The sequence below is a fragment of the Saccopteryx bilineata genome, chromosome 2 (genome assembly GCF_036850765.1).
Source record: "Saccopteryx bilineata isolate mSacBil1 chromosome 2, mSacBil1_pri_phased_curated, whole genome shotgun sequence".
In the NCBI taxonomy this organism is placed as follows: domain Eukaryota; kingdom Metazoa; phylum Chordata; class Mammalia; order Chiroptera; family Emballonuridae; genus Saccopteryx; species Saccopteryx bilineata.
In genome coordinates, this window is record NC_089491.1 from 338,692,425 (window position 1) to 338,719,212 (window position 26,788).

Genomic DNA, 26,788 nt, shown 5'->3' on the forward strand with positions numbered 1-26,788 from the left:
CGTGAGTGATTCACAAGTTCCCAAGGGCTAGAAAGGAACCTACCTGCTATAGGGATCCCTCCCAGACCTGTGTTGTGCTGTGGCGGGAGATTCAAGTCCAAGAAATTACTATTTGAGGTGGGGTTTGCTGTGTGGTTCAAGTGCATGATGTTATTGCGTGGAAAGGCCATCCAAGGGTAGCGGGCTGCCTGGCCTGGAAAACTGAATGAATTATAAACCGGTCGGTGCTGCTGAAATTGAGGCAACCTCTGTGGCAAGACTGAAAAGGTACTATTGAGAGAGTTGGCATTCGTAGGTGCAGCGGGGTGCAGGAATCCAGAGCCCGGACCTTTGGCGCTTGTAGTGTGTGAAGAGGAGTTCTGAAGAGATGTGGGCGAAAGGGAGGGCTGGTCTTGGACTGACAGTTCCTTTTCAATCAGGTCTGCTAAGGCTTTTCGAGTGACATCAAAGGGATCAAAACCCAAGTCATCCTCTGGCTGTTTAGAAGAACCAAAGCCAAATGCTGCTTGCCAGTCTGTAGAGGACGATACTGGGATGGTTTCTGTTGGGAAGAGAATGAGTGGTGAACTTAAAATACGCAGCTCACTTTCAGACTCAGGGAGTACCCGTACTAGTGAAACCTGAACATCATGTTACAGGATAAAGGCAAATACCTCTAGCAATGATTTCATTCTTAAATGATTAGCTTCAAAAACTGTGAATGATAGACACGGATGGTGCTGATCAAAAAAATGTACTTGGAACCCAAATTATACATATCATTTAAATAAAATATAGTAATAACAGAATTTATTAGTAAATCTGTATTCTAAAATGTACTTGTTAAAGTATAATTTTGAATATATGCTTTATATACTAAAAAAAGTAATATAAGTTAATAAAGTGTCTATTTAATCTTTACAGTTTTTGTCTGTTCCACTGACAATAGGTACTATTGTCCATGTTAATTTCATGCCATCCTTCACATTAATAAGAGAACTTAAAATAAATAAAAATGAAAATGGCTAAAAAAACTCACCAAAATATAAATTTTAATATAAACTAATATATGACTTTCATCAGCTGGGGGAAAAAAAAATCTTAAATTTAGCGATAAAAACACAAATCTGATTAAAAATGTAAGCCCTTAATACTTTGTAAGAAGAATAAGTTTTAGTATTGGAAAAAATTATCTTACCATTGATTTCTGGAGAAATCTGCCTGCTAACATGGGCAGGGCACGTGACAACTTATCTAGCCATCGAACTGCATGCAGTTTATTTAAATGTTTGCATGTTTATGAAAGGGGGGATGGGGGAAAAGGATAAAAACACCCAGCAAGGGTCTCATTCTAGTCTGAGTGTGATTCCTAACAGGCGGGAGCGCCAGGAGACATACCTGATGTGAAGAGGCTCTGCGGCTCGGGGGCTGTTGGCCAGTCACTAGACGTCTGTGGGGAGCTGGGGAAAGGAGGAAGCCCGCTTGGAATAGGGTTGGGATGGCGAAAGTTATCTGAGAATAACGACTGTGACTCAGTTACTGCCCCTTCAAAAGGGGACCGTGCACTGTGATTGGATGAACTGATGGGGATGACTGGGTTAGATTTTGATAAACCAGGTGGTGGTGAAGGTGTGTCACTGTTAGATATCTAAATAAAATAGGAGAAGAAAAGAATAGTCAGTATAACTTTATACGTTTTAATAAGTCACAATTAAAACGGCTTGCACTGGGGAACTTAGAAGACTTTTTTCATGAGCATAAATTTTCAAAAAGTCCATCAACTACATAAGTATTCTTTTCTAAACTGACCCTCCTGAAAAGACTAAGGCTGTCTCCCTCCCCTTATTTCACAACCTAACCTCTCTCATTCTGCACAGAAAAGAGTCCCTCCTACTCTCTGGGCCCAACAGTGGAATCTTCTGGGAGCCAAATGAAAATTTATTAGAAGTATTCAGGTTGGTGAAGACTGGATTCTTTGGCAAACTAAGTGATTCCCAATACATTAGTTTTGGGAATAATGAAAAGAAGGTATCATCAGGTTATTTCTAAACACAGCATTAAAAATAACTTTTGTGATAAATCTTTACATGACTTTTAGGTATCTGAGTGATACTGACATGATACTGTTTCTCCCATCTCCTTTTTATGAACAAGTCAGCACTTCCATTTAGAAATGTGAAAGCGGCCCTGGCCAGCTGGCTCAATGGTAGAGCATTGGCCTAGTGTGTGGAAGTCCTGGATTCGATTCCTGGCCAGGGCACACAGGAGAGGCATCCATCTGCTTCTCCACCCTTCCCCCTCCCTCTCTTTTCTCTCTATCTCTCTCTTCCCCTCCCACAGCCAAGGCTCCAATGGAGCAAAGTTGGCCCGGGTGCTGAGGATGGCTCCATGGCCCTCCGCCTCAGGCACTAGAATGGCTCTGGTTGCAACGAAGCAACGGCCCAGATGGACAGAGCATCACCCCTTGGTGGACATGCTGGGTGGATCCTGGTCAGGCGCTTGCGGGAGTCTGTCTCTCTGCCTCCCTGCTTCTCACTTCCAAAAAACAACAACAACAACAAAAAAAGTGAAAGCATGGGCAGGATGCTGCTGACGCTTATGATAAAAGGTAACATTCACCTACAGATACACACAAACCGACTGTAAAATGGCCCTATCAATCTCAGTAAGAGAATTTCCAATATAATTTGTGTTTGCTTAAAAACAAAGTTCTATCAAAATCTATACTTGCATAAGTTGCTTTGATCAAATCAAAACACCAATATTTACGATATGTTGGAAGTTATATCTTTTGCAATTTTTTAAAACTTATTTAAGAAATCTTAAGTACTAACCTAAAATACACAAGGAGACATACAGATTTTCAATTTCTTTTACGGAATTTGTGAGCAAAAATTTTGGGAAAGCAGTGTATTTCAGATCTCTAGTTTCTCACAAACATTGCAAGAAATTAGCACTACAGTACTTTTTTTTTTTTTAATTATATAAGGTGTTCAGAAATTTAACCAGTGAAACCGTGGCAACTGAACAAGATGATAAAAGCATGCGCTGAAGAGCAGGGCCTCATTTGGGATCACTAGGGGCAACTCTGAACTGAGCTGTTTGGCTTATCATTTCAAATAGCATAGTTTTGGAGGAAGGGCAAAAACTGTTGTGAGCAAGTACACTGAGAGAAACAGGAAATGAAGTTTTGACAGCAAGGAACAGGGGAGGACTACTTCACGTTGGATTAAGAAAATCAATAATAATATATGATCATAATGATAATTCTGAGTCACTATGAAAGGGTTAAATTATGCTCTATAGATTCTGTGAAGAAAAAAGAGGGTAATTATAATACATTTAATAAGGATGTCCACCACAAGTGCTTTTAAATTGTTTAATATTTAAAGTAATTTTCACTATCTAGAAAATTCAGTTACACAGAACGCACTGTTTTGGATAAATAAAAAGATACAGTATCAAAATCTTACCTGCTGGGAATTATCACCATTCCCTATACTGAGAGAATCTGAAGGTTTCTCAATGGGGCTGTAAAAAGAAAACAAATCAGATAAAATCAGAGTAAAATTATTCTTCCACAATAAAAGCAAACTCCCCTCAAAGCTAGAAGAATAGACATCTTGTTCTCTTAACATTTATTGAAGTATTACGATATAAGACAGGCTGATGTTAAGGAGATACAAAGAAGTATAGTAAGATGTAATCATTACCCCTGTTCAACTTACATTCTAATTAGGTTCTCCAAAAACAATGGGTGAAACAATAGCTGATTTTAAAAGGTACTACTTAAAATGAATATGACTCCAAGTAACAGGTTAAAAGTCTAATCAATTATTTAATTTTGTGCACATAATTAATACATTCCCCCTTAAACTTCTTGAAATAATACTCATTTTTTTTAGATATTTGGCAGGGGACATAAAAGTTATTAGCATGTTCTCTATAGGTTCTTAAGAGTGATAAATTTAATAGTTCAATATCCTAATCATAATACACACACACACACACACAAGACTAACAGAAACAATCTTTTGTGTTAACATTTGACTCTTTATAAAAAAAATTAAAACTTGACTTCCATATAGAGAAAATGCAGTACCATAGCAAAGTAATACAGAATTACTAACTTCAAGTCCATTTTAATTCATTTGACTTAAAAACAAAAAATTTTGATATGCATTACACCATGGACATGGCATTGACATAGAACTAGCAAGTCATTTCTACAGCTAACTTTAATTAACCCAGCACATGAACAAAATATAAGTATTAGTACCCAAATACAAATACTTATTTCTGACACAATACTAGAGAAAAAAATTAAGATTCCACATTTCTCAGAATTATTTTATTGACTGAAAATATAAAGCCTCCTTACAGCCAAGTTACTGGTTCCACAGTTACTTGCTTTAAAAAAATTTAACAAGAGCTGCTACTCAACCTGAATACCAAGAGTACCTCCTTCCTGCAGAACACTGCCTGATGCTCCAGAATTTGACAGATAGGTCTGAAATTTACTCGAAGAGCACCTTTACTTCTTATTATTCACAAGATATCAATAAATCAATTCAAGTCATTAAGTCAAGTGGGTGATTACAAATACTTTTAAGATATAGTTCTGAGCCTGTTAGGTTTAGGGATATTTGGGGCAAAAAGACACGTGCAAACAAACAAGTATCAGCCATTGGCAACTATTCAATGAATTGTTTTATCAATAAATGTGATAGGTCTTTAGAAGTGAAGCCACTACAAGTGGGGCATTCACTTTCATGGGGCATTCATATTTCCTAGGAAAGTTCAAATTTAAGTAGGCCCTAGAAAAGATTTACACTTTAGGAAAAAAGAGGAAGAATGGGGAAAAGAACAGCATTAAAAGTATGTAGAAATTACAAGTCTATCAGTAACAGAAAGGTTGCAGATGGTTTAGGATGATTTTAACAATGGGAGGTAAGGACAGAAAGATGGACAGAGGCCGGACACGAGGCTAATGGAAATTTTAGCACAGCAATGATATAAACAAGGTAGTGGTTTTTTTTACAATTTATTTATTTTTACATTTTATTTATTCATCTTTTTAGAGAGAGAGAGACAGAGAGAGGAAAGAGCAAGAACAGAGGGAGGAGCAGGAAGCATCAACTCCCATATGTGCCTTGACCAGGCAAGCCTGGGGTTTCGAACCGGCGACCTCAGTGTTCCAGGTCAACGCTTTTACCCACTGCGCCACCACAGGTCAGGCCAACAAGGTAGTGTTTTAAAGATAAACTTGATAGTAACACGAAAAACAAGACTGGAACATAATACAGATAATCTGAGATAAACCTGTAGTGTTTACAAAAAAATTTTATGTGGTAAAATACACTTCACATAAACTTTACCCTATTTTCAAGTGCACAGTTCAGTGTTACTAAATACATTCATTTTGTTAAATCAACACTACTAACCATTCCCATTTCCTTTTTCATCTTGTAAAAACTGAAATTCTATACCCACTAAACAATCACTCACCAATTTTCCCCTCCCTGCAGGACCCTGCCATTGTTTTCTGTATGATTCTGACTACTCTAAGTATGTCGTATAAGTCAGATCATATATCTGCCTTTTTGTAACTAGCTTATTTCACAAAGAGTAATGTCCTCGAAATGCATCCATGTTGCAATATACTGAAGGATGGCCTTCCTTTTTAAGGTTGAATAATATGACATTGTATGTACACACCAGATTTTTGCCTATGCAGTCATTGTGGAGACTTCGGTTGCTTCCACGTTTAAGCTAGTGTGAAACTGATGAGTCACATGGTAATCCTATTTTTCATTTCTGAGAAGCCGCCATATAGGTTTGCCCAGCAGCTGCACCATTTTACATGCCCATCAATAGCACACACAGGTTCGAACTTCCCTAATTCCTAACACTTGTTCTGTTTTTCATGTGCTTATTGACTATTTATTTATCTTCTTTGGTGAAATGTCTATACGAGTCCTCTGCCCAATTTAAAATCAAGTTATCTAATTATTTTGTCGCTGAGTTTTAGGAGTTCTCTATATATTCTTTAGTCTCTTATCAGATACACAATTTGCAAATATTTTCTTGCATTCTGTGGGTTGCCTTTTACTGTGGATAGTGTCATTTTATTCACAAAATTTTAAATTTTCATTAAGTACAATTTGTCTTTTTCTTTTCGCTGTGCCTTTGGTGTCATACCTAAGAAATCATTGCCAAATCCAATGTCGTGACACTAAATGAATGTCTTAAAGTGTACTAGTGTCTGGTCAAAACTACCCAGTCCCATTGGTACCAGATGAAAGAAGACTGGATACACTAAGATAAATTGCACACAGCTTTTTTATTTAAAACAAACAAAAAATCTGTAAGTTTCCCCACCCCGCCCAGGTCCACACAGATTTTATTAGGCACTTCTGCTCAGAAAGGCCTGTTTCTGAACAGGACTGTTCTTCTAACACACCAGCCATGAAAACAGCCACACCTCAAAGGTAACGCAGGTTCAATTCCAGACCACCTAATAAAACAAGCATCACAATAAAGCAAGGCATAACCCTTTTGCTGGTCAAGAGCCTTGCCTTCATTTAAAAGAAAACAAAACACCAGTGAGGCACACTAGAGAGGAGTGCAATACAGGAAGGAGGTGTGCCCGGACTCTCATTTGCGCCTCGGGCAACACTAGAAGCAGGTCTTAGAGCAACAGCAGCTGCTCCCTGGGATTCCCCAGACCGGCTCTAGAGGCTCCAGCTTCAGCTCCGGTTCCAGGTCTGGTTGCGGCTTCTGTATGCCCTGGCAGCGTGGGCTCAGTCTGGCCCTAGCCCCCACCCTGCCTTCAGCTCCCGCCCTGCCTCAAGCAGTGGCTCTCACTCCAGGCCTAGCTCCAGCCCTCGTGCGAGCCCAGCTCCAGTGGCTACTGTAACTCAAGACACCTGCGTGTCAAGAGCACAGTGAGCCTGTGTTCTGGGCACTTCCTCCGTTCCTGGAGATTAACTATCTCCTGGACTGGCACCCAGAGGCCTCACCCAGGGGACCTGGGGCTAGAGGAAGTGCAGCAAGTTCTCAGCTACGTCCTCCTCAGTGAGCAGTTGGTAGTGGTGGATGCTTTCGGTCAGTGCGAGTGACTGCAGTGCCTCACTGGTGCAGGGCTGCACAGAGTAGCTGACAACCTTATTGCCGTCCTGATGTCCCCTCTCCTGATGACTCATGGAGTACAGCAGGCCCCACAAATCTCTTCTTCAGCCGCTGGGACTCCTGGCTCTGGTCCACAAAGCCCATGATGTGTCCATCGTTCCGGAGATCCATCAGGTGGTCGTGTATCCGGCTCCGAGTTTTGTCCAGACATTTCGCTGGGGTGGGGCTTCCTTGCTTACTAAAGTTCTCCCAGGACAATAGTGCACACACAGTGCTAGAGTGCTGCCTACAGAGTTCGTCCCTCAGCTGTCAGCTGCCAACAGAAAGCAAAGCCCAGCAGTCTGGAGGGGATTTTTGAGGGGGACAAGGGCTGGAAAAGAAGTGCTGATTCTGAGAGTCTGAGCTGAGCAGACTGAACCAGAGAACAGAGGCCCAGGCAACTGAGTGGGTTCATCTTAAAAACAAATAATAAGCACACGGAGGGAGGGTGTCTGTTTCAGCTCCTACCTCAGTCCCTGGTAGACGTATCCAGCCAGAAAGCTGACAACATGCAGTTCCTCGGCCACACCCTGTAGCCCCATTGCTGCCCTTGTCACATGGCCTTAATATTACTCTATCAGTCTGGTAGCCAAAGTCCCAAATTAAGTCCTGACCCTTTTAGGGGTCAAAGTTTTCTGGTTTGAGGTCAGAATGCTGAACTTCTATAAACCTTATAATGACAGCCTCCTGCCAATGAGATTTCTGCAGGCAGTGACCACTGCCTTCCTGGGATCTCACCAGGGCCTTGTCCACCCAGTAAATTTCCTCCTGGTCTTGAGGTTGGAAAGTCAGTGGGGCATTCAGGGCACATAGGGTTTCTACCACAAAGGCTTTGTGGAGCAGACACTGTAGCAATTCTGTCACATGGACCTTTTGTAGGTGCATCCCTTTGGTCAGAGGGTCATCCTATTAGCTAACTGGCTGACTTAATCACTTCAGCTCCTTTGGCAGCTGAAACAACAGCTTTGCTCCAGCTGTGAACCACTTCTCCAGCCGTTCCAACCATGGTCCAGGGAGTCCCAAGGTCTCAGGCCAACAGCTGTGGCAGCACTTGCTCCACTGGGGAAGGGAATAGGACTAGCGGTGCTTCAGAAGCACTCAGAACCTCTTTTCTCCCTTTGTCTAGTTCACTCAGAAGCTCCCACAGAAGCTGCGGCTCTCTGGTCCACGGGGGTCCGCAGAGGGTATCCACACTGGGGTCTGGAGCTTATATCAAAAGCAGAAGATATCCTGCTGGTATTTCAGGTGGCTGATGAAGTTTCCCTGCTTTTCCATCTTGGCCCTCAATTCCAGCATCCAGGATTCCATGTCTTGCTGCCGGCTTTCCATAGGTACTTCAAGGCCTGGTTCTCCTTGCTCGACTGAGCCCTCTGAGCCTGGATCAGAATTAAAGAAATTAAAGATCATCTCAGCCAATCGGGTAGGAGCCTGGGGAAAGGTATGAATGTCCTGATAGAATTTTCACAAGTTGTGCTGTAGCAACAAGCACTCGGGGTCCTGGCTACAGCAGCCATACTCAGGGTTCGGTTCGTAAAAGGAGTGCACAGATAGCACGTTAGCCTTGGAGTTAGTGTTGCCCAGTGCAGTCTCCTGGCCGGTTCTGGTCTTCAGTCCAGATTGCCCAGTGCTGTCAAATGTCCACCGGCAGGAGGCTACTTATCCTGGAATGGGCTCTCAAGATTCTGCAGAATCTCCCACTATGCCATTTGGGGTCTGAATTTGGTTACGGACCCAGTCCCCACGCCCTTTGGGGGAAATGGCTACAGTTTCCAGTCTTTAGAGGGAGTTGTGGCGGGGCCTCCAGCTCTACCTTGGCCAGACCCTCTGACCCACCCCCATGTTGCAAACTTGAGTGGGTGGCCAGATACCGAAGCTTGACATCCCAGCCGGCTGCACCAACACTGGCCACCACTGGCCTAGCCTTTCTGAAATCAAGCTCTTTTTTGCCACATTGAAAAAATACCTTGAATTTGAAGGAAAAGTTGTGTTGTTCATGCCATTTTCAACAGGAAAGATTAACAACTACTTGCGCAGCACAAAGCAGTGGGGCAGAGGGTGCCTAGTAGGGGAAAACACCTAGAAAGGTGTTAAAAAGTTGAAGCATATTAATTTGGTTCTCTTATAAAAGCAAAGAAAAGCAGACAATATAAATTGAACTAAATTGAAGAATAAGAAAGGCCAAAACAGGCTGATGATCATCTTTGAAAGGCAGAGTTGGAAGACCACCTATACTTATTCACTCAAATACTGACAAGTCAGGCAGTGAAAAACAGAAATCAAGATACCTGAAGACACAGCTGACTGAAAACGACTGAATTCAAGCGGGACTAAAAAGTTTAATAGACAGTCTGGTCTCATAACACAATCAAGACACTATTTTCAGCAAGTGATGCTGTGTGTCTAAATCCCTGTAAAAAGTTCCTAAACATACAATGTTTTCATGCAAACAATCTCACTAATTTTTTAAGAATAGTTCTGAAATAATAATGACATTACAGATTTCTCAGGAGTAAATATTTTTCAATTAACCCAGTAGTTGGAATTCAGTGCTATGAAGCTTTTCAATGAATAACTACATTCTTCTATTTAGTTAAAGTATAAGGTGTATTTCCAGGTTCTGCCCCTGGAGATATTAATTCGACTGGTCTAAAGTGAGACTCGCTATCCAATCACATTATGAGAGTAAGTAAAGAGAAATGCAGTAAAAAGCCAGCAACCAAATCAAGCTTCCTCGAAGCCTCGAAATTTATTAAGATTTTAGAGTTAAAAGCATCATTAATATCCAATTTAAATACTTTGTTTATAAGTAAAGAAACCAAAATTCTCAACAATCTGCAAGCAGGCAGTCTGACACAGCTGCCCCTCCCATGGATCATTAGGTGCTTGGAGATGTGGCTGGCTCCTCACCTTCCCCTAAGTCTACAGTTGGTGAACTAATAGTGTCACAATCTAAATGAAGGTATTTCAAGCTGCAAACTTAAAACAAAATATACAGTCCTTAAACATCACTATTGTATAGCTTCCTTACTCCCCATTCTCATTGTTTGTATTCGTCATTTCAAAGTAACTTATGAATACAGAAAAACAGCACATTTATGATCAATACTCAATCTAACAGGTATACTCTCAAATTTCTAATAAAGGTGGGAGAGAGAAAATGATACATTCCTTTTTACGGGACAGAGAGAGAGTCGGAGGGATAGATAAGGACAGACAGACAGGAACAGAGAAAGATGAGAAGCATCAATCATCAGTTTTTCATTGCGACACCTTAGTTGTTCATTGACTGCTTTCTCATATGTATGTGCTTTAACCGCGGGCCTTCAGCAGACTGAGTAACCCCTTGCTCAAGCCAGCAACCTTGGGTCCAAGCTAGTGGGCTTTTTTTTTTTCTTTCTCAAGCCAGATGAGCCCACGCTCAAGCTGGCGATCTCGGGGTCTCGAACCTGGGTCCTTCGCACCCCAGTCCGACGCTCTATCCACTGTGCCACCGCCTGGTCAGGCGACACATTCCTTTTTAGAATTTATTGTTCTTTCAAATGAAATAGGGATAAAGACAGCTTATACAAAATTTCACTTACTGTCATGCATGTGTATCAGGGAACCATGTAACGGTTCAGTAAGGATTAGTAGCTATAGTACTCTTTTATTTGTACTCTGGCTTAATTAGAAATAAGAGAAAATTACAATGGAAGTTCAGTGTCAGTGTATATAGTTCCAGGTTTTGCTTTCTTGCAATGTTAAAACTACTCCTCACTACCTAAGAATGCCAAGAAAAGAGGGAAAGGAAGCATTCATTTTCTTTCTTCCCTATGAAGTTTAATTCTCAACTTATCTTAAGTAAGGAAAACTTCTCTTGGGTAGGGCCATGGAAAGTTACGCTGCTCATCTTTCTAACTTGGTAAGTCTTCCCTGTGGGAAGGAGAAAGCATCTATAAATCTGTCCCTATTGTTGTGCTCTGTATGGTGACAATGTGGAAATGGGGATCCCAGCATACCTTTGGTACCACTGACAGTCAAACTTATACTCTAGCACAGGAGTTAGCATAGAAAGAAAGAAAGCTATAGGAGCTTGCCAACACAGACAGACAAACAACACAACTCTTGCTAACTTGGACTATTAACCATCCTTAATAAATCTGGGGGACCTACTTAAACCAAAACCAATCCGTCTCCCCATAGAACTAATTCCTATATCAGGTACTTATGCAAAGCACAGAACCATGTCAAAAATGTAATAAGCCCCAGCTGAGATTCAGTAGCACTGGCTTTGGGCAAAGTCATTAAATAAGTACTGTTCTAAATCCTCCTTGGTCTTCCCCCCTCTACAACTTGTTGCTCCTAGGAAACTCTTTTCCTGCTACTGAAACAGTTAGGAATATGCTCTGACTATACTTTGTATAGAGGCAAAGCCAATAAAACATTAGTAAATCTATTCATAACTGATCACACACAAAAAAGAGCTAAATACTTATTATAAATGCCAAAAAGCCATTTGGTAAATTCTAACATTAACTTCCTATATAAAGAAAAAAGCTCAATAACTTGGAAATAACAAGATATATTCGTATTGTGATTAAAAATTTCTCAAATAGATACCACCTCACACCTGTTAGACTAGCTATTATCAACAAGACAGGTAATAACAAGTGTTGGAAAGGCTGTGGAGAAAAAGGACCCTCATTCACTGTTGGTGGGAATGTAAAGTAATACAACCACTATGGAAGAAAGTATGGTGATTCCTCAAAAAATTAAGAATAGAACTACCATATGACCCAGCAATCAATCCTTCTACTGGGTATATACCCCCAAAACTCAAAAACATTGGAACGTAAAGATATATGCAGCCCCATGTTCACTGCAGCCAAGACATAGAAACAACCAAAAAAGCCCTTCAATAGATGACTGGATAAAGAAGATGTGGTACATATATACTATGGAATACTACTCAGCCATAAGAAATGATGACATCGGATCATTACGACAATGTGGATGGACCTTGATAACATTATACTGAGTGAAACAAGAAAGTCAGAAAAAACTGAGAACTGTATGATTCCATACACAGGTGGGACACAAAATTGAGACTCGCAGACATGGACAAGAGTATGGTGGTTACCAGGGGAAGGGAGAAGAAGCAGATGGGGGAGGGGAGGGGCATAAAGAAAACCAAAAAAAAGGTGATGGAGGACATTTTGACTTTGGGTGATGGGTATACAACATAATCAAATGTCAAAATGATCTAGAGATGTTTTCTCTGAATCTATGTACTCTAATTGATCAACGTCACCCCATTAAAATTAATTGTCTAAATAAAATTTACACTGTTCCTAAATTTTTAGCCTATGGATTCTCAAACAGGAAGAAGTGGCAGTGGAAGGTCCAATACAATCAAACAGGAAGAAGACAAAAATAAATCTTTCCTGAGAGACACCAATGACTTAGAAAGATACATGCTAATGTCTGGGATGGCTCAATGTTCTATTGTATAATATCTATTCTTCTAAACTGGATTTATAAATGCAAGTATTTTGAAATACAAATAGATTGGTCTACTCACTGGGGAAAGTTTAGATCTCTTTACTGCACATAAAACACTTAAATATACCAATAAAACATGGCAAACAGTATGAATTCACTATGCAGAAAAACTTAACTTCATCAAATACAAATTAAAATGAAACAGCTTTTTTGTTTATCAAATTGGCACATGTGCAGGAAAAAACACTCAACTGAAGGAAATAAGTACTCAATCTTTGACTCAGCAGTTCTAATGTCTAAGAATATCAGAGATAATCAAAATGTTTATATTAAAAAATATTCATCACAGTGTTATAAATAATAGCATCAAAATGAAAATGACATAATATACACCAAAAGAAGACTGGTTTAATTAATTTGAAATACTCATATATAATGGTTTGCTCGGCAGCCATAAAATATTGATTTCATGACATGGGAAAATACTCATACTAATGGGTATTAAGTCTTAAAAGGTAACAAACCAATGTATTTTGTGTTTATATACAGCCATAGGAAGGGAAAAAGTACTACAAGGAATTCATCAAATCATTTTAAATGAAAACATCTGAGCACTGAGATACATACAATATGTACTTCTGTGTGCTTTTATATCATTTTTATATTCAGGAAATAAATGTTATCTCAAAGAGATCATTTAAAATTTAAATTCCTGCTCTGAATTCTCCAGGGGCTGTATACCAAAAATAGGATTTTAATTCGAATGACCTTTTTAATGAGAACAATGATAAGTGTTATAAGCATCTGAAATAAATTTTTACAATACCCCTAATTCTTATAAGAAGCACTACAGTCAGCAACCAACGAGGTAAGCAATAGCATATGTTCATAATAAACATATATGGTAGAAAAGGATAGGTTCAAAAAGACCAATGAAATGGGTCAAAGATTATCAACCCAAAGAGATTTCTTTTGGGCATGGCTTTTATTCTTAGTGTGGATATATACAAAGTTCACACAGTTTATTATACAGTAATTTTATGTTTTCCTTTGTGGCCTCTTCTATATACAATGTGTCCGTAAAGTCATGGTGCGCTTTTGACTGGTCACAGGAAAGCAACAAAAGACGATAGAAATGTGAAATCCGCACCAAATAAGAGGAAAACCCTCCCAGTTTCTGTAGGATGATGTGGCAGCATGTGCACATGCGCAGATGATGATGTAACACCGTGTATACAGCGGAGCAGCCCACGGCCATGCCAGTCGAGATGTGGACGGTACAGAGGAAAGTTCAGTGTGTTCTGTGGTTTGCTAAATTCGAATCCGTGACCAAAGTGCAACGTGAATATCAGCAGGTTTATAACGAAGCGCCACCACATAGGAATAACATTACTTGGTGGGATAAGCAGTTGAAGGAAACCGGCAGTTTGGTGGAGAAACCCCGTTCTGGTAAGCCATCAGTCAGTGATGAGTCTGTAGAGGCTATATGGGATAGCTACCTAAGGAGCCCTAAAAAATCTGTGCGTGAGCCCACATTGAACTGCACTGAATAGGTATGAAACTGGGAGAGTTTTCCTTTTATTTGGTGCAGATTTCACATTTCTATTGTCTTTTGTTGCTTTCCTGTGACCAGTCAAAGTGCACCATGACTTTACGGACACACTGTTTATCTACATAAATATGCACATATGGGTGTGTATGTATATAAACAAAAATTAAATTATTTATAAATAATCTTTACTATCAAAGCAAAGAAACTTAACAAGGACTTCAAGAATTTAAATACACTTTTGAAGAAACTGACTCTGACAATAATCTGTGTAGTTATTCCCTGTATTTGAAAAATGGCCCTTACATTATTTTAGTCCTAAACCGACACTAGACTATACATGTAACACCCAAATATTTAATACATCACTTATGCAATTTAACTTTGGAATAACTTTTAAAAAAAGAAACATATCTAAGTTAATTATAGCTATTTACTTTGAATAAATTCATTTTATAAAAGATAAACTTACCAAATTAAAAAAATAAAGATCTTAACTCATCAAACTTAAGGAACCTTCAGGATAGAGTACAACCCCCCAAATTATTGTTTTTTATCAATCAGACCATTTTCTGACAGACCATAACCAAATATAAAAGAAGATGCAAAGCACACCATTTCAGAATGGGACTCAGTATCTAAGACAAGTCTGTCTAGACACTGACACAATGTAGGTCTGCACAAAAACGAGCTGTCTCCTAAGATGAGTAAGATTCTGAATACGGGATACTCTCCTCACTCAGACAATACAAGACTTTAGTGATTCTTGAGACTAGACAACCATGACTATTTGTGTCCCCAATACATAATAAATAGTTCAATAACTCCCTCCCCCTTTTACACTATTCTGTTCCCCTCATCAGGGGGAAAAACACCTCAATTAGGTAACAAGAGCCTTTAATAACCAACATCCCCTAATTTCCTTTCTATCAGTGAGGGTGCTCCTATGGTTCAGGGTAGTCTGCACATCAATAAAATGGGAAGCAATCAAGAGGCTCTTCAAATATTCAAACCTAGAAATTCTGACTCAACATTTTGTATATAGGGCAACAATTCTGCATATATGATAGACACTGTGGAAGGATTCTGTCTAAAAAGGATGTAGAAGGAAAAGGAAAGACGAACAGACATGAAGGTAAGGTGTCTGATGACACTAACATCGGTACTTACGTATCATACCTCTGCAGTGGGGTCACTTTGTTCTTATTCTTATCAACTGAACCCGTAGATAATTGAAGAAAATTGGGGTTTAATTTATATAATTCTTGTAGTAGCTTCTGTTCATATTCTTGGTGTTTACCTGCCTAATGGAAGAAGAAATTAAAACTGCAGTGGGGTTCACAAAATGGCTGGTATACAATACTGAATTACTTTCTGAATTATTAAAGATACCCTAAATAAAACATGCAAGCATTTTTCATGTCAGAGAAACCTATGAGCAGGGTATCACAAAACCTTTTCTGGATCAATGAAAGTTCTCCCAACAAAACTAATATATTCCATTAATTAAGACATTTCATCCACCACTTTATTGTGTAGAAAAGTATATTAAGAACCAAATAACATTTTTGCTAGCTCAATAAAACTTGAAGGTCCCTTTTAAATCTACTTTTAAACCCCATCTTCACATGAAAATTAAGTATTGCAATAGGCCATTACTAAATTTTCTGAAGAACACTGAAAATCAGTCAATTCTTTTCTAGACTAAAACTTCTTTGCTTCTATATAACATTTAATGTTTTAAACTCTAGACGAGGGGTTGTCAATTTACAGCCAGCCACCTTGTTTTTTGTAAGTACGTAAAGTGTTATTGGAACAGTCATGTTCATTCATTAATAAACAGTCATTTATGAAGTGTCTATTACTTATTGAGTTGTCGGTGGCTGCTCTCATGCTACAACAGCAGAGTCAAGGAACTGCTGCAGAGAACGTGTGACTCGGAAGCCTAAAGTATTTACCAACAGGCCCTTTATAGAAAAAGTCTGGCAATTACTGCTCTATACTCAACAAAAAAAATTCTGTATTTACTGTAGTTGGTTATATAGCAGAAAGCAATGTCACAAACATTGGGGAGAAATTAGGCAAAGTCTGACTGTGGAAACTAGTCATATACAGAAAAAAATTACAATGAAATTACTTTGAATAACTTTTTGCTATCTGTAATAATATCATGACTGGAACAGCATATTTACTTACCTTTAGGATGGTTAATTGTTTTTAAAGTGTGGTCTAAATAGGTGCTATGGTGGAAAACTCAAACCGAAACAGAACAGATCAACACAAAGCAATAAAAACAAGCAAGGGCAGGGCATTACCATCTAACTAGGCAAAACGGTATCGCACGTGCACACAATGCATCGTTCCCTGTTCTGGGAGGGCTCTGGCCTGTTTCAGTTTCAGAGGGTACTGAACTTTGAGTTAGTGACAACAGAAAAATCTTCTGACGTTTGCCATGTTATAATCTGTTCAAATTTCCTTTCTATTTTGAGGAAATATTTTAACAAAGAAACTCTTCTACAAAGTAAATTTAAACTCAAGTAAAGAAAAGTAAGAGGAATTCTGGGCAATGACATGAAATAAACTTTAAACTGCTAAGAAAAATACAGTTAGAGATGGATTTTATATCTTTAACATATGAAAAGCCTTGAGATTTTTTTTTTTTTTTTGTGGTCAATAGTTCAACAAATATTATGGCTTTGATTAGCCTCACAGTGATATTCAAATGATTCTACAGAGGCAGCTCACAAAACAGGTTAAATACCATTACAAATTAAGTTCTAAGGAACTGTCTTTTTTTTTTCTTTTTTAGTTTTACTTTCTAAAAAAATTAAATTTTTTTCAATTACAGTTGACATACACACAATATATTATATTAGTTTTGGGTATTGCCTATTTTACTGTTCAATACTACTTGAAAATGAGATCAACTGGAGCTCAGATAGTCTTCAACAGAGATTTTCACTGTAATAGTATCTGTGAGTAAAGCACACTGCACACTAGTCAAAATTCAGTTTAAAAGAGTTACATAAATCTCAGATTTTGTCCAAAAACAAGCAAACAAACAAATAAAAGAAAAACTTAAAAAGCACTTCCTATATAATGAAGAAATAAGTCATCCAACAAAGATCTTATTTTAACACTGTTTTTGGTTCAGAAAGACAACACTGTCACAAAATTCCAATGTATTTATTATTATAATGGGATTTAATCTGTAGTAACTCCATGTCAAAAAACGTATTATTTCATTTTATTTAATAATCTACTCTTAAAGGAGCCCCTACGAGACTTTCTCTAGCTTGAACTGGAGAATGAAAGGTAGCAGTCAGTGCCCCCCACCTTCTAAATGAGGAGCATTCCTGCACAAGTCCACAGCAACAATCTGAAGTTCTCATCTATAATAGGGAAGTGCAGCATTGTGCTTTGGTATAATCCTCATTTAATATGCCATATGGTCAACATTTTTACTTGTAGAGACATCTTTATACTACAAATTGAAAGGAGACAGACAGAAGAGGAAATGTAAAACTGAACATAAAATAATAAGCCTTCAATTTGCCCTTTACAGGATACTCTCATGGTAGAATCATTTTATAAAAATAATGTGAGCTTACCAGCTGGATAGAATATTTTCTACCATGCTGTAAAGAGTAGACGTGGGGGGGGGGACACAACTCATAATTACAGTGTTGCACTTAGCTGTCATTTTGCTGACATTCCTCGTAAAGTAGCATTTCCCAAAATGCTTTTGTGGGTCAATAAAGTTCCTATTGTACATTCCTATCTTGGATATGTACTATTAAAGACTCTTGAGCAGTCAGTCCCACAGGAAGAAATCTTTTTATACTCACTAATCTAGCATTTCCAAACTTAGTGAAGCAAAGACCAATTTTTATTCATATAGAACTGACATTCTATGAAACACTGTTTAGAAAATGCTACTTTAAAGTAATGCCAGTTAAAAAAATAATAAAACCCCTACTTTAGCAATTTTAACTTATAAAAAAGAATCTTCCCTTTTTCTGCAGATTAGATAATTCACATTAGTTTACTACCTGCATTTCCTCTTTTGTGAAGCTGGCCGCCTCGTCCCCCAATTCATGTAGATACATGCAGTCAGGTTTTGGACACTGCATATTCTTTAAGAAGTAACTGCAGTATTTTGTTGTACCTAGAGATGCCTGCAGAAAGGGGGGAGGATAGAAAAGGACCCAAAATGTGAAATGACACCACAATAAGAATTTCCATGTTTTGTGTTTTCACTTCACCTAAAATGAGACACAGACCTGACAAAACACGAAGTATGGCTGTGAATTCTAGAGAAATAAACTATTAATAGTAGTGTTTATTAAAGATGATGCTCGTTTGGAAGAACTAACAGGAATTGAGCATCCAAATCTTCCCTAGAGATGAGAAGAGACAAAATCTGTTCCATGGATGAGTAGAGCTAGGCACATAAGAAGGCAACTTTCCTTTTGTAATTATGCCATTCTTCTTCCATTTACACTAGGCATTGCTTGGTGGGACCTTTCCCTTCAACCTGCACTGAACAATGTCCAAATATTTAAGAACACCAAATCAGAACTATTATCTATTTCCAATAAGAATAACAGATTCGTTTTTGCAGAATAAGATATGTGTAAATACAGCAGATTTTAAAAGATTATTTCCTAATAACGTGTTTATTCTTATTTGGCAAAACAGGACCCTACCTAAGTCGGCAGTAAACAAACCAGCTGGTTTAGGTTGGCATGGGTGCCTAAGAAGCAATCGTCAAATACACTCCCTTCAAATGTAGTATGTAATATGCTAGGTACTCCTCTACTTACTACATTTCACCCTTTCCTCTTTAAATAAAAATCAAGGGAACCATGTTACCTTAAGCGTTCTGCCGTCCACCACTACATTGTTGACACATTGTATGGCTCTGAGAGCGTCTTCTGACCGGATATAGGTTACGTAAGCGCTGGCACTTGGACCCTAGGTGAAAACCCTGTTATTAGTTTCAAATTCAACAAAAACATTTAAAATAATTATCTTGCAATTTGCCTCGAAAATTCTAAAAGCCTTTCCTACTACTATCATTAATAATAATCACAATAACTAGAAGTTGTAAAAGTTTTAATTAAACCATCTACTAGTTCATTTGAAAATAAGCACATTTAATGAATTTTATCAGTTCTTAAGCAGACTATCATATGTATCAATGAATGTCATCTTTTTTTTTTTTTTTTTGTATTTTTCTGAAGCTGGAAACGGGGAGGAAGTCAGATAGACCCCTGCATGCGCCCAACCGGGATCCACCCAGCACGCCCACCAGGGGACAATACTCTGCCCATCCGGGGCGTCACTCTGTTGTGACCAGAGCCACTCTAGCGCCTGAGGCAGAGGCCACGGAGCCATCCTCAGCACCCGGGCCAACTTTGCTCCAATGGAGCCTTGGCTGCGGGAGGGGAAGAGAGAGACAGAGAGGAAGGAGAGGGGGAGGGGTGGAGAAGCAGATGGGAGCTTCTCTTGTGTGCCCTGGCCAGGAATCGAACCTAGGACTTCTGCACGCCAGGCCGATGCTCTACCACTGAGCCAACCGGCCAGGGCCAATGAATGTCATCTTTGAATTGTCATGTATTCTTTTAAAGTCATTTGACATGCTCATCAAAGTTACAAAAAACAAACTTTGAATGTTAGATTTTAAAAACTAAAATCTGAAGATACTGTGTCAAATTACATTCTCCCAAAACTAAATGAACTTTGCAAGAATAGTCTATCTGCTAATAGCAGTTTAACAAATATGCTCTATTAAGTTTTTTGATATCTGAAAATATTAATTAGAAATCATTATCTAATTCTAGACTAACAACAGACTTAACCCTCCCCCCCAACCGTCACTAAATCTTTGTTTTACTATTCACTTGTATTACTACTATCAATCCACTGTTAGTCTGGGAGAGTCCAATGAGCACCAAAAATTGCCTCACACCACCAATAGAGGTCACTACACTACTGAAGTCCTTGACCCTCAAGTTTCCTAACCACACAAAGTAAATTTTCCTTCTGAATAGCTTAGGTCAAACCCAGACCATAGGGAGAAAGGTAAAAATCCCTGTAATTAGTTACCTGTGAGCCTGCATATGATGTGCTATTATTGATGACAACTTTATGTATTTTACCAAACTTCCCAAAATATTCTGGTCGTTTTAAAACCTAGAAAAGAAAAAGAAATAAAGTATAAATTGTTCCCATTTTCATCAACTTGATCCTTATAATAGGGACATACACTCTTCAATGAAAGAAAAATAACTTTTAATGTTTTCTAGTAAATGTGACTATTTCCTAATTACAATGTGTGTATTTAACCTACAGGAAATCATCAACAGAGTCTAAAAGCTATTTTTTTATTGACCCACTGAATAGAAACTGAGACTCACTAAGTTTGTTTTTTTTCTATTATGTTCTACTTTCAGCACCAATCCTCTAGGATCTTATGTTTACAATAAACACAAAACAGATGAAATATCCTGACCACATTTTCAACAGATGATCCCTGTAAGAAATTATTTCTCAAAACAATGACCAAAATTATGTATTAAAGACAGAGATAAAAACTCAAGGACCTAAGTAGAAAACAGTCTTTACTCATAAATCTACTGCATATAATATTTGATATATTAGAGCATTGTTTATGAGCTACAAATTCCCAATATGGTAACAGAATGCTTCTCAATTATCAATGCTTTTACGATTTATCATTGTGTGTGTGTGTGTGTACTTATTTAGTTTTCTTATGCCAACCAATTTTACCATTTCTTACCTCTTCAATTTTTCCCCCTCTTTTCTTGCTAAATAATGTAAGTGAGGTGATACATGTTGGGAAAAACTATATACATTTCGTTCTCTATTATCTAGGTCAGGTGTCCCCAAATTGCGGGCCCCTGAGGCCATTTATCTGGCCCCCACCACACTTCCGGAAGGGGCATCTTTTCACTGGTGGTCAGTGAGAGGAGCACTGTATGTGGCGGCCCTCCAACGGTCTGAGGGACAGTGAACTGGCCCTCTGTGTAAAAAGTTTGGGGACCCCTGATCTAGGTTACTTCTTCGTGATTACTTCCCCCTCATACTTGTGATCACCTTATCTACTCATTTAGCTTCTTTTAAAAACTTACTCGCTAAGTTGTGTGTGAGAATATTATCAAGTGTCTGGAAAGAATACTTTGCATACACTTCAACAGAAAGCTTTCATTGAAAGAGAGCTTGTTTTCTGGAGAGGCTGTAGGATCAGTAGGTCTAAAAAAAAATTTTAGGAAAAGAACAGAATATAGTTTTGAGGTAGTTGCAAATCATGGGAGAGATTTTTTTTTTTTATCAAGGTACATACTGGCAAACTGGCCAGGTTCAGATATGTTCTGCATCAGACAGAATCAAAGCCCTGTGAAACAGTCTACGACAGAGGCGTCATCAATTCTTAACAGTTTGCAATTTAATATACAGATGACCCTTGAACAACACCATTTGAACTGTGTGGGTCCACTTATACACAATTTTTTTTTCAGTTATTAGAAAATTTTTTGGAGATTTGCAACAATTTGAAAAAACTCACAGATGAACCACATAGCCTAGAAATATTTAAAAAAATTAAGTTATAGATGTGATAAATACATAAAATACTGTATATGTAGATACCAGTTTATTTTATTATCCTAGCATAAAATATACACAAATCTAACATAAAAATTTAAATTCTTCAAAACTTACACAACATAGACCACACATGGTGTCATTTGCAGTTGAAAGATGCAATATTAAATCGTAACTGCATAAAATTACCTGCAATACATACTGTGCTGCTATAATAGCTTCACAGTCACCTCCTGTTGCTACTGTGGTGAGCTCAAGTACTACAAGTATCCACTTCTTTTTTTACTTATTCATTTTAGAGAGGAGAGGGAGAGACAGAGAGAGAGGAGAGAGAGAGAGAAGGGGGAGGAGCTGGAAGCATCAACTCCCATATGTGCCTTGACCAGGTAAGCCCAGGGTTTCGAACCGGCGACCTCAGCATTTCCAGGTCGACGCTTTATCCACTGCGCCACCACAGGTCAGGTCAGTATCCACTTCTAATACCATGTGATGCTAATCATCTCCATGTGGAACAACTGTCTCTCAGTACATCAGGTGTCACAGTAAAAAGTGATCTCTTAAGGTTCTCAGGTATTTTTCACGGTGTTTAGTCCAACGCCATACATCTTGAATAACACCATGGCACCCATATGAAGTGCCACTAGTGATGCTGGACGTGCTCCCAAGAAGCAGAGGAAAGTAATGACATTATGAGAAAAAGCTGAAGTGCTTGATATATAATCGGAGACTGAGGTCTGCAGCTGCAGCAGCCGCCATTTTAAAATAAATGAATTCAGCATAAGAACCATGTAAAAAAAGGAAACTTGTGAAGCCCTTGATGCAGCTACATCAGCATTTGCGAAAATCGTAGACTTCAGAAAAATGCCTTTTTCTCTTGTATTGAAAAATGCAATATGGTTATAAGAGAGTCATATCTACAGACTCTAATATGATGCGAGAAAAAAATTAAGTCATTATATGACTAAGCAAAAGAAAGGTGAAGGAGCTTTTAAAGCTAAAGAATTCAATGTGAATGAAGGATGGTTTGATAGTTTTAGAAAGAAGTTTGGCTTTAAAAATGTCGAGATAACAGGAGAAACAGCCTCTGTCAACCAAGAAGGAGCAGACAAGTTCCTAGACACCATTAAGAAAATCATTGAGAATGGATATCTGCCTGAACAGGTTTGTAATGCATGCAAAAGTCCCCTATTCTGGGGTGGAAATGCCACAAGACATTTATTAGTAAGGCAGAGAGGCGAGCACCAGGATTTAAAGTAGAAAGAGATAGGTTAACTCTACCGTTTTTGTACAAATGCGGTGAGGGGTATGATCAGGAGCACCCTTATCTATAAGGGGCTAGCCCCGAGCTTTGAAGGGAAAAGAAAAACAAGAGCTGACAGTCATTTAGTGGCACAACGAGAAGGCCTAGACAATGACAACAATCCTTTTTCTTGGATTGGTTCCATCAACATGTTGTCCCTATGTCAGGAAATACCTTGCCAGTAAGCGACTCTCTTTTAAAGTTCCTTTGATATTGGGCAATGCCTGGCCACCCAGACCCCATTACTTTAACACTGAAGTGATCTACTTGCCCCCAAACACAATGTCTCTTAACTCAGCCTCTAGATCAGGGGTCACGAGGACCTTGAAGGCTCATTACATGTGTGGCTCTCTGGAAAGGACTGCCAAGGGTGTGGAAGGGAACCTGATAGAGCACCAGGAAAGTCTGATAGAGCACCACTGAAGATGCATTGTTGTTATAGCGAGAGCTGAGAAAACTATCAAGCCCAGAACAATCAACTCCTGCTGGGGAAAACTGTCCAGATGCCGTGCATGACAGCATAGGTTTAAGGACAGAGCCAATGAAGAATATGGCAGAAAAGGTGGGAGGTGAAGGGTTTCAAGATACGGATTTTTGGAGAAACACAAAAGCTAACAGACATCCGTGAGAAGAATCAGCAGAGACAACTTGTGGAGATGAGTGCTTCCAACCGGAGCCAGGCTCCAGGGAGAAGGTGCAGAAGCAGCACTAGAAACTGACAGGACAGCCTGGCAGAAGGGTGCCGCCAATTCGGTTGCTTTTGCCTCCTCACCCGACATGGGCCCTTCCATGACGCGGGTGTGGAAACCGAACCAAACGGTGGGAGGACTGGCATGACCTCTGGTGCACAGGCAGGTCAAAGCTTTACCCACGGAACCTCCTGGCTGGGGCCTCTTACTGTTTTTTAAGTTTGCTTTCAAAGAATTACATTCCTGTACAGTATACCTCTCTCATAATTGAAGAAACTGCATATCAAACTATCATTATAAGTAGTTTTTATTTAATGTAATGTTCCCAATATTGTGTTATTAATATGACTATAATAATGTATGCCATAAAATATTTTTAATAGTTCATTCATTACTGCACAAGCTGGGCCTCCATGAAGAAATCATACAGACTACACTAGGATATCATAAAACAACCCTATTTTCTTCTTCATTATCAATGAATGGTTATATCTGCAACTATATATAAACTTGTTTTTCAATTATCCTCCATTTTTGAGGTTTAGTGTTAGTAATACAATACCAGTGTGTTTTGTATCGTATAAGCCATATTGATGTAGGTACTGACGATGATTCATCTTGTACACACACAACATAAAGTGGTATTGATAAATCAGTACTGTAAATTTATTCTTCCTATGATTTTCTTAATAATACCTTTTCTGTAGCCCACTTTATTTTAAGAACATAGTACACAATACATAAACATACAAAATCCCATGTGTTAATTGATTGTTTATATGATTAGTAAGCCTTAGGCAACAGTAGGCTATCATTGATTAAATTTTGGGTGAGCCAAAAGTTATATGTAGATTTTTGAGTGGTTCTTAACCCCCACATTGTTCAAGGGTTAACTTTAATTACTTTTACCATATTTTATTTGAGATTCTTATAAATATGAGGTTGTCATGTTTCCTACAACAGATTTTAATGAATTAGAAGGTGATGTGATTACACTTTTCCAACCAAATCCCAAGGATTATGATAGTAATAGTAGCAAAGGCAGTGACCCTCGGGGTTGTTCACAGCAAAATCTCAGGGTTGAGGGGGGTGGGAATAGTATATTTTTTAAAAGTTTCCTGGCCAGTGGAGTGTAGAACTTCATTCAATATTCCAGCTGGATGCATGCAAACTCAGCAAAAGGATCACAGCCAAAATACCTGCTTAAAGGGCTCTGGCTGGTCAGTCTGGGCTGCGTCAGCATCACGCATTACGTCCGAGTTTAGGGCAGAGTTCTGAATGAAGTCAGCGTGCAAGGGGGCATTTTGGAAATCTGTGGGAGCTTTTATTGGGAAAGGCTGTCAAAGTAACTGGGAGACACTATTGTTGGTCAGTGGATGGGAGCCAGTACAGCTCAGAATTCTTGGACTAGTCCTGAAAAACAGCACAACAAAGCATTGTCCTGCACAGCTTTTGAAATGTCCTGCAAAATATTCACGGAGCTGAGAAGACTCTTTATAATTAAGTGAACCTAGAAACAAATCCTGTATTATACATAAACATAAAGTAGTTCCCCCCAGTTTTGACATATTTTTAACTTGCAGGAAAGCAAATAATATGTAATTAAGAGAAGAGTACAAATGCTTTGATTGGAATTTTACTGAGAGTTGTTTCAGTAGTTGTCACTGACATTTCATAGTTCCCAAGTTGCCAATGATACACCGGTAGCAATCTGCATTGTAGCTACCACATTCACAGTGATTCTATAAACATAGTTAAACTTAAGATTTTATTATATACTGAAAAACAGTACTTCACTAACTTGCACACACATATAAGTCATTTTTAGACCTAGTTAAAATGCAGATTTTTTTTTTTTTTGTATTTTTCTGAAGCTGGAAATGGGGAGAGACAGTCAGACTCCCGCATGCACCCGACCAGGATCCACCCGGCACGCCCACCAGGGGGCGATGCTCTGCCCCTCCGCGGCACCAGGGGGCGATGCTCTGCCCCTCCGCGGCGTTGCTCTGTCGCTACGAGAGCCACTCTGGTGCCTGGGGCAGAGGCCAAGGAGCCATCCCCAGCGCCCAGGCCATCTTTGCTCCAATGGAGCCTTGCTGCGGGAGGGAAAGAGAGAGACAGAGAGGAAGGAGAGGGGTAGGGATGGAGAAGCAGATGGGCGCTTCTCTTGTGTGCCCTGGCCGGGAATCGAACCCAGGATTTCTGCATGCCAGGCCGACGCTCTACCACTGAGCCAACCGGCCAGGGCTAAAATGCAGATTTTGGTGCAGCAGTCTGAGGCAGGGCCTGAGAGTCTACATAACAAACTCCCAGGTGATACTCTGGGCTACTGGCCCAGAGGCCAGACCTTTAATAGCAAGGTTCTAGAGTAGTGGTACCCAAGTATTTATAATTAGAAATAGCCTTTTTATAATTACTTTCCTTTTAGTTCTCCTTTAAGTATTTTGCAAATTATGTATGTAGACAGATTATATTATCAAGAAGTCACTTTGTGAAAATCAAAGGGTGTGATAAAATACTAGTTTTGAAAAGTGTGTCTGATAAGGTTGAAGACCACTGACTTATGGGAAGTTTATGACCACTATTTGAGCATAGCTCTTTCAATAACAACATAAGATTATGTACACAATTATGCTGTCACGTCGCACTGCAGCCAGAATGAGATTTTCCAAGCACAAATCTAGCCATGTCACTCTGTAGAGCCAGGTGAGAAAGCCTTCAGGCTCCATTTCAATCACCATTGCTCCTCCAGCCACACAAATCACTTGCAGCCCGAGCACTGTCCCATCCAGAAACATCTGTACAGTTCCTGTACCAGAAGCACTTACCCCAAAGATAACAGAGGGTACATACCACCCCCCAAAGGTCAGGTGCTAGCCTTTGTGCCTCCGCAGCACACAACTTCTCATAGTGGACTGTTACTTCTGTAGCTAAGCAGTGACTACCTTCTTATTGCTGTATGCTCAGTGTCTTACAGACTTACATTTCAGG

The 26,788-nt window shown here is 39.1% G+C and overlaps 1 protein-coding gene across 7 annotated transcripts in view; it reads right to left on the reverse strand.

Annotated features, from left to right (window-relative positions):
- Positions 1 to 26,788, reverse strand: part of CNOT4 (CCR4-NOT transcription complex subunit 4) — a 117,322-nt gene that overhangs the window by 31,296 nt on the left and 59,238 nt on the right. For 4 of the 7 annotated variants that reach the window (XM_066262356.1, XM_066262353.1, XM_066262354.1 and 1 more), the window contains 7 exons: positions 20,291 to 20,377; positions 19,055 to 19,156; positions 18,232 to 18,357; positions 15,350 to 15,483; positions 3,453 to 3,510; positions 1,378 to 1,627; positions 44 to 541 (listed from right to left, as the gene is read on the reverse strand). In XM_066262356.1, coding sequence (XP_066118453.1) covers positions 44 to 541; positions 1,378 to 1,627; positions 3,453 to 3,510; positions 15,350 to 15,483; positions 18,232 to 18,357; positions 19,055 to 19,156; positions 20,291 to 20,377 — 1,255 coding nt within the window. The remainder of the gene's footprint in view (positions 1 to 43; positions 542 to 1,377; positions 1,628 to 3,452; positions 3,511 to 15,349; positions 15,484 to 18,231; positions 18,358 to 19,054; positions 19,157 to 20,290; positions 20,378 to 26,788) is intronic. The other 3 variants (XM_066262358.1, XM_066262355.1, XM_066262360.1) reach the window with 1 other exon arrangement.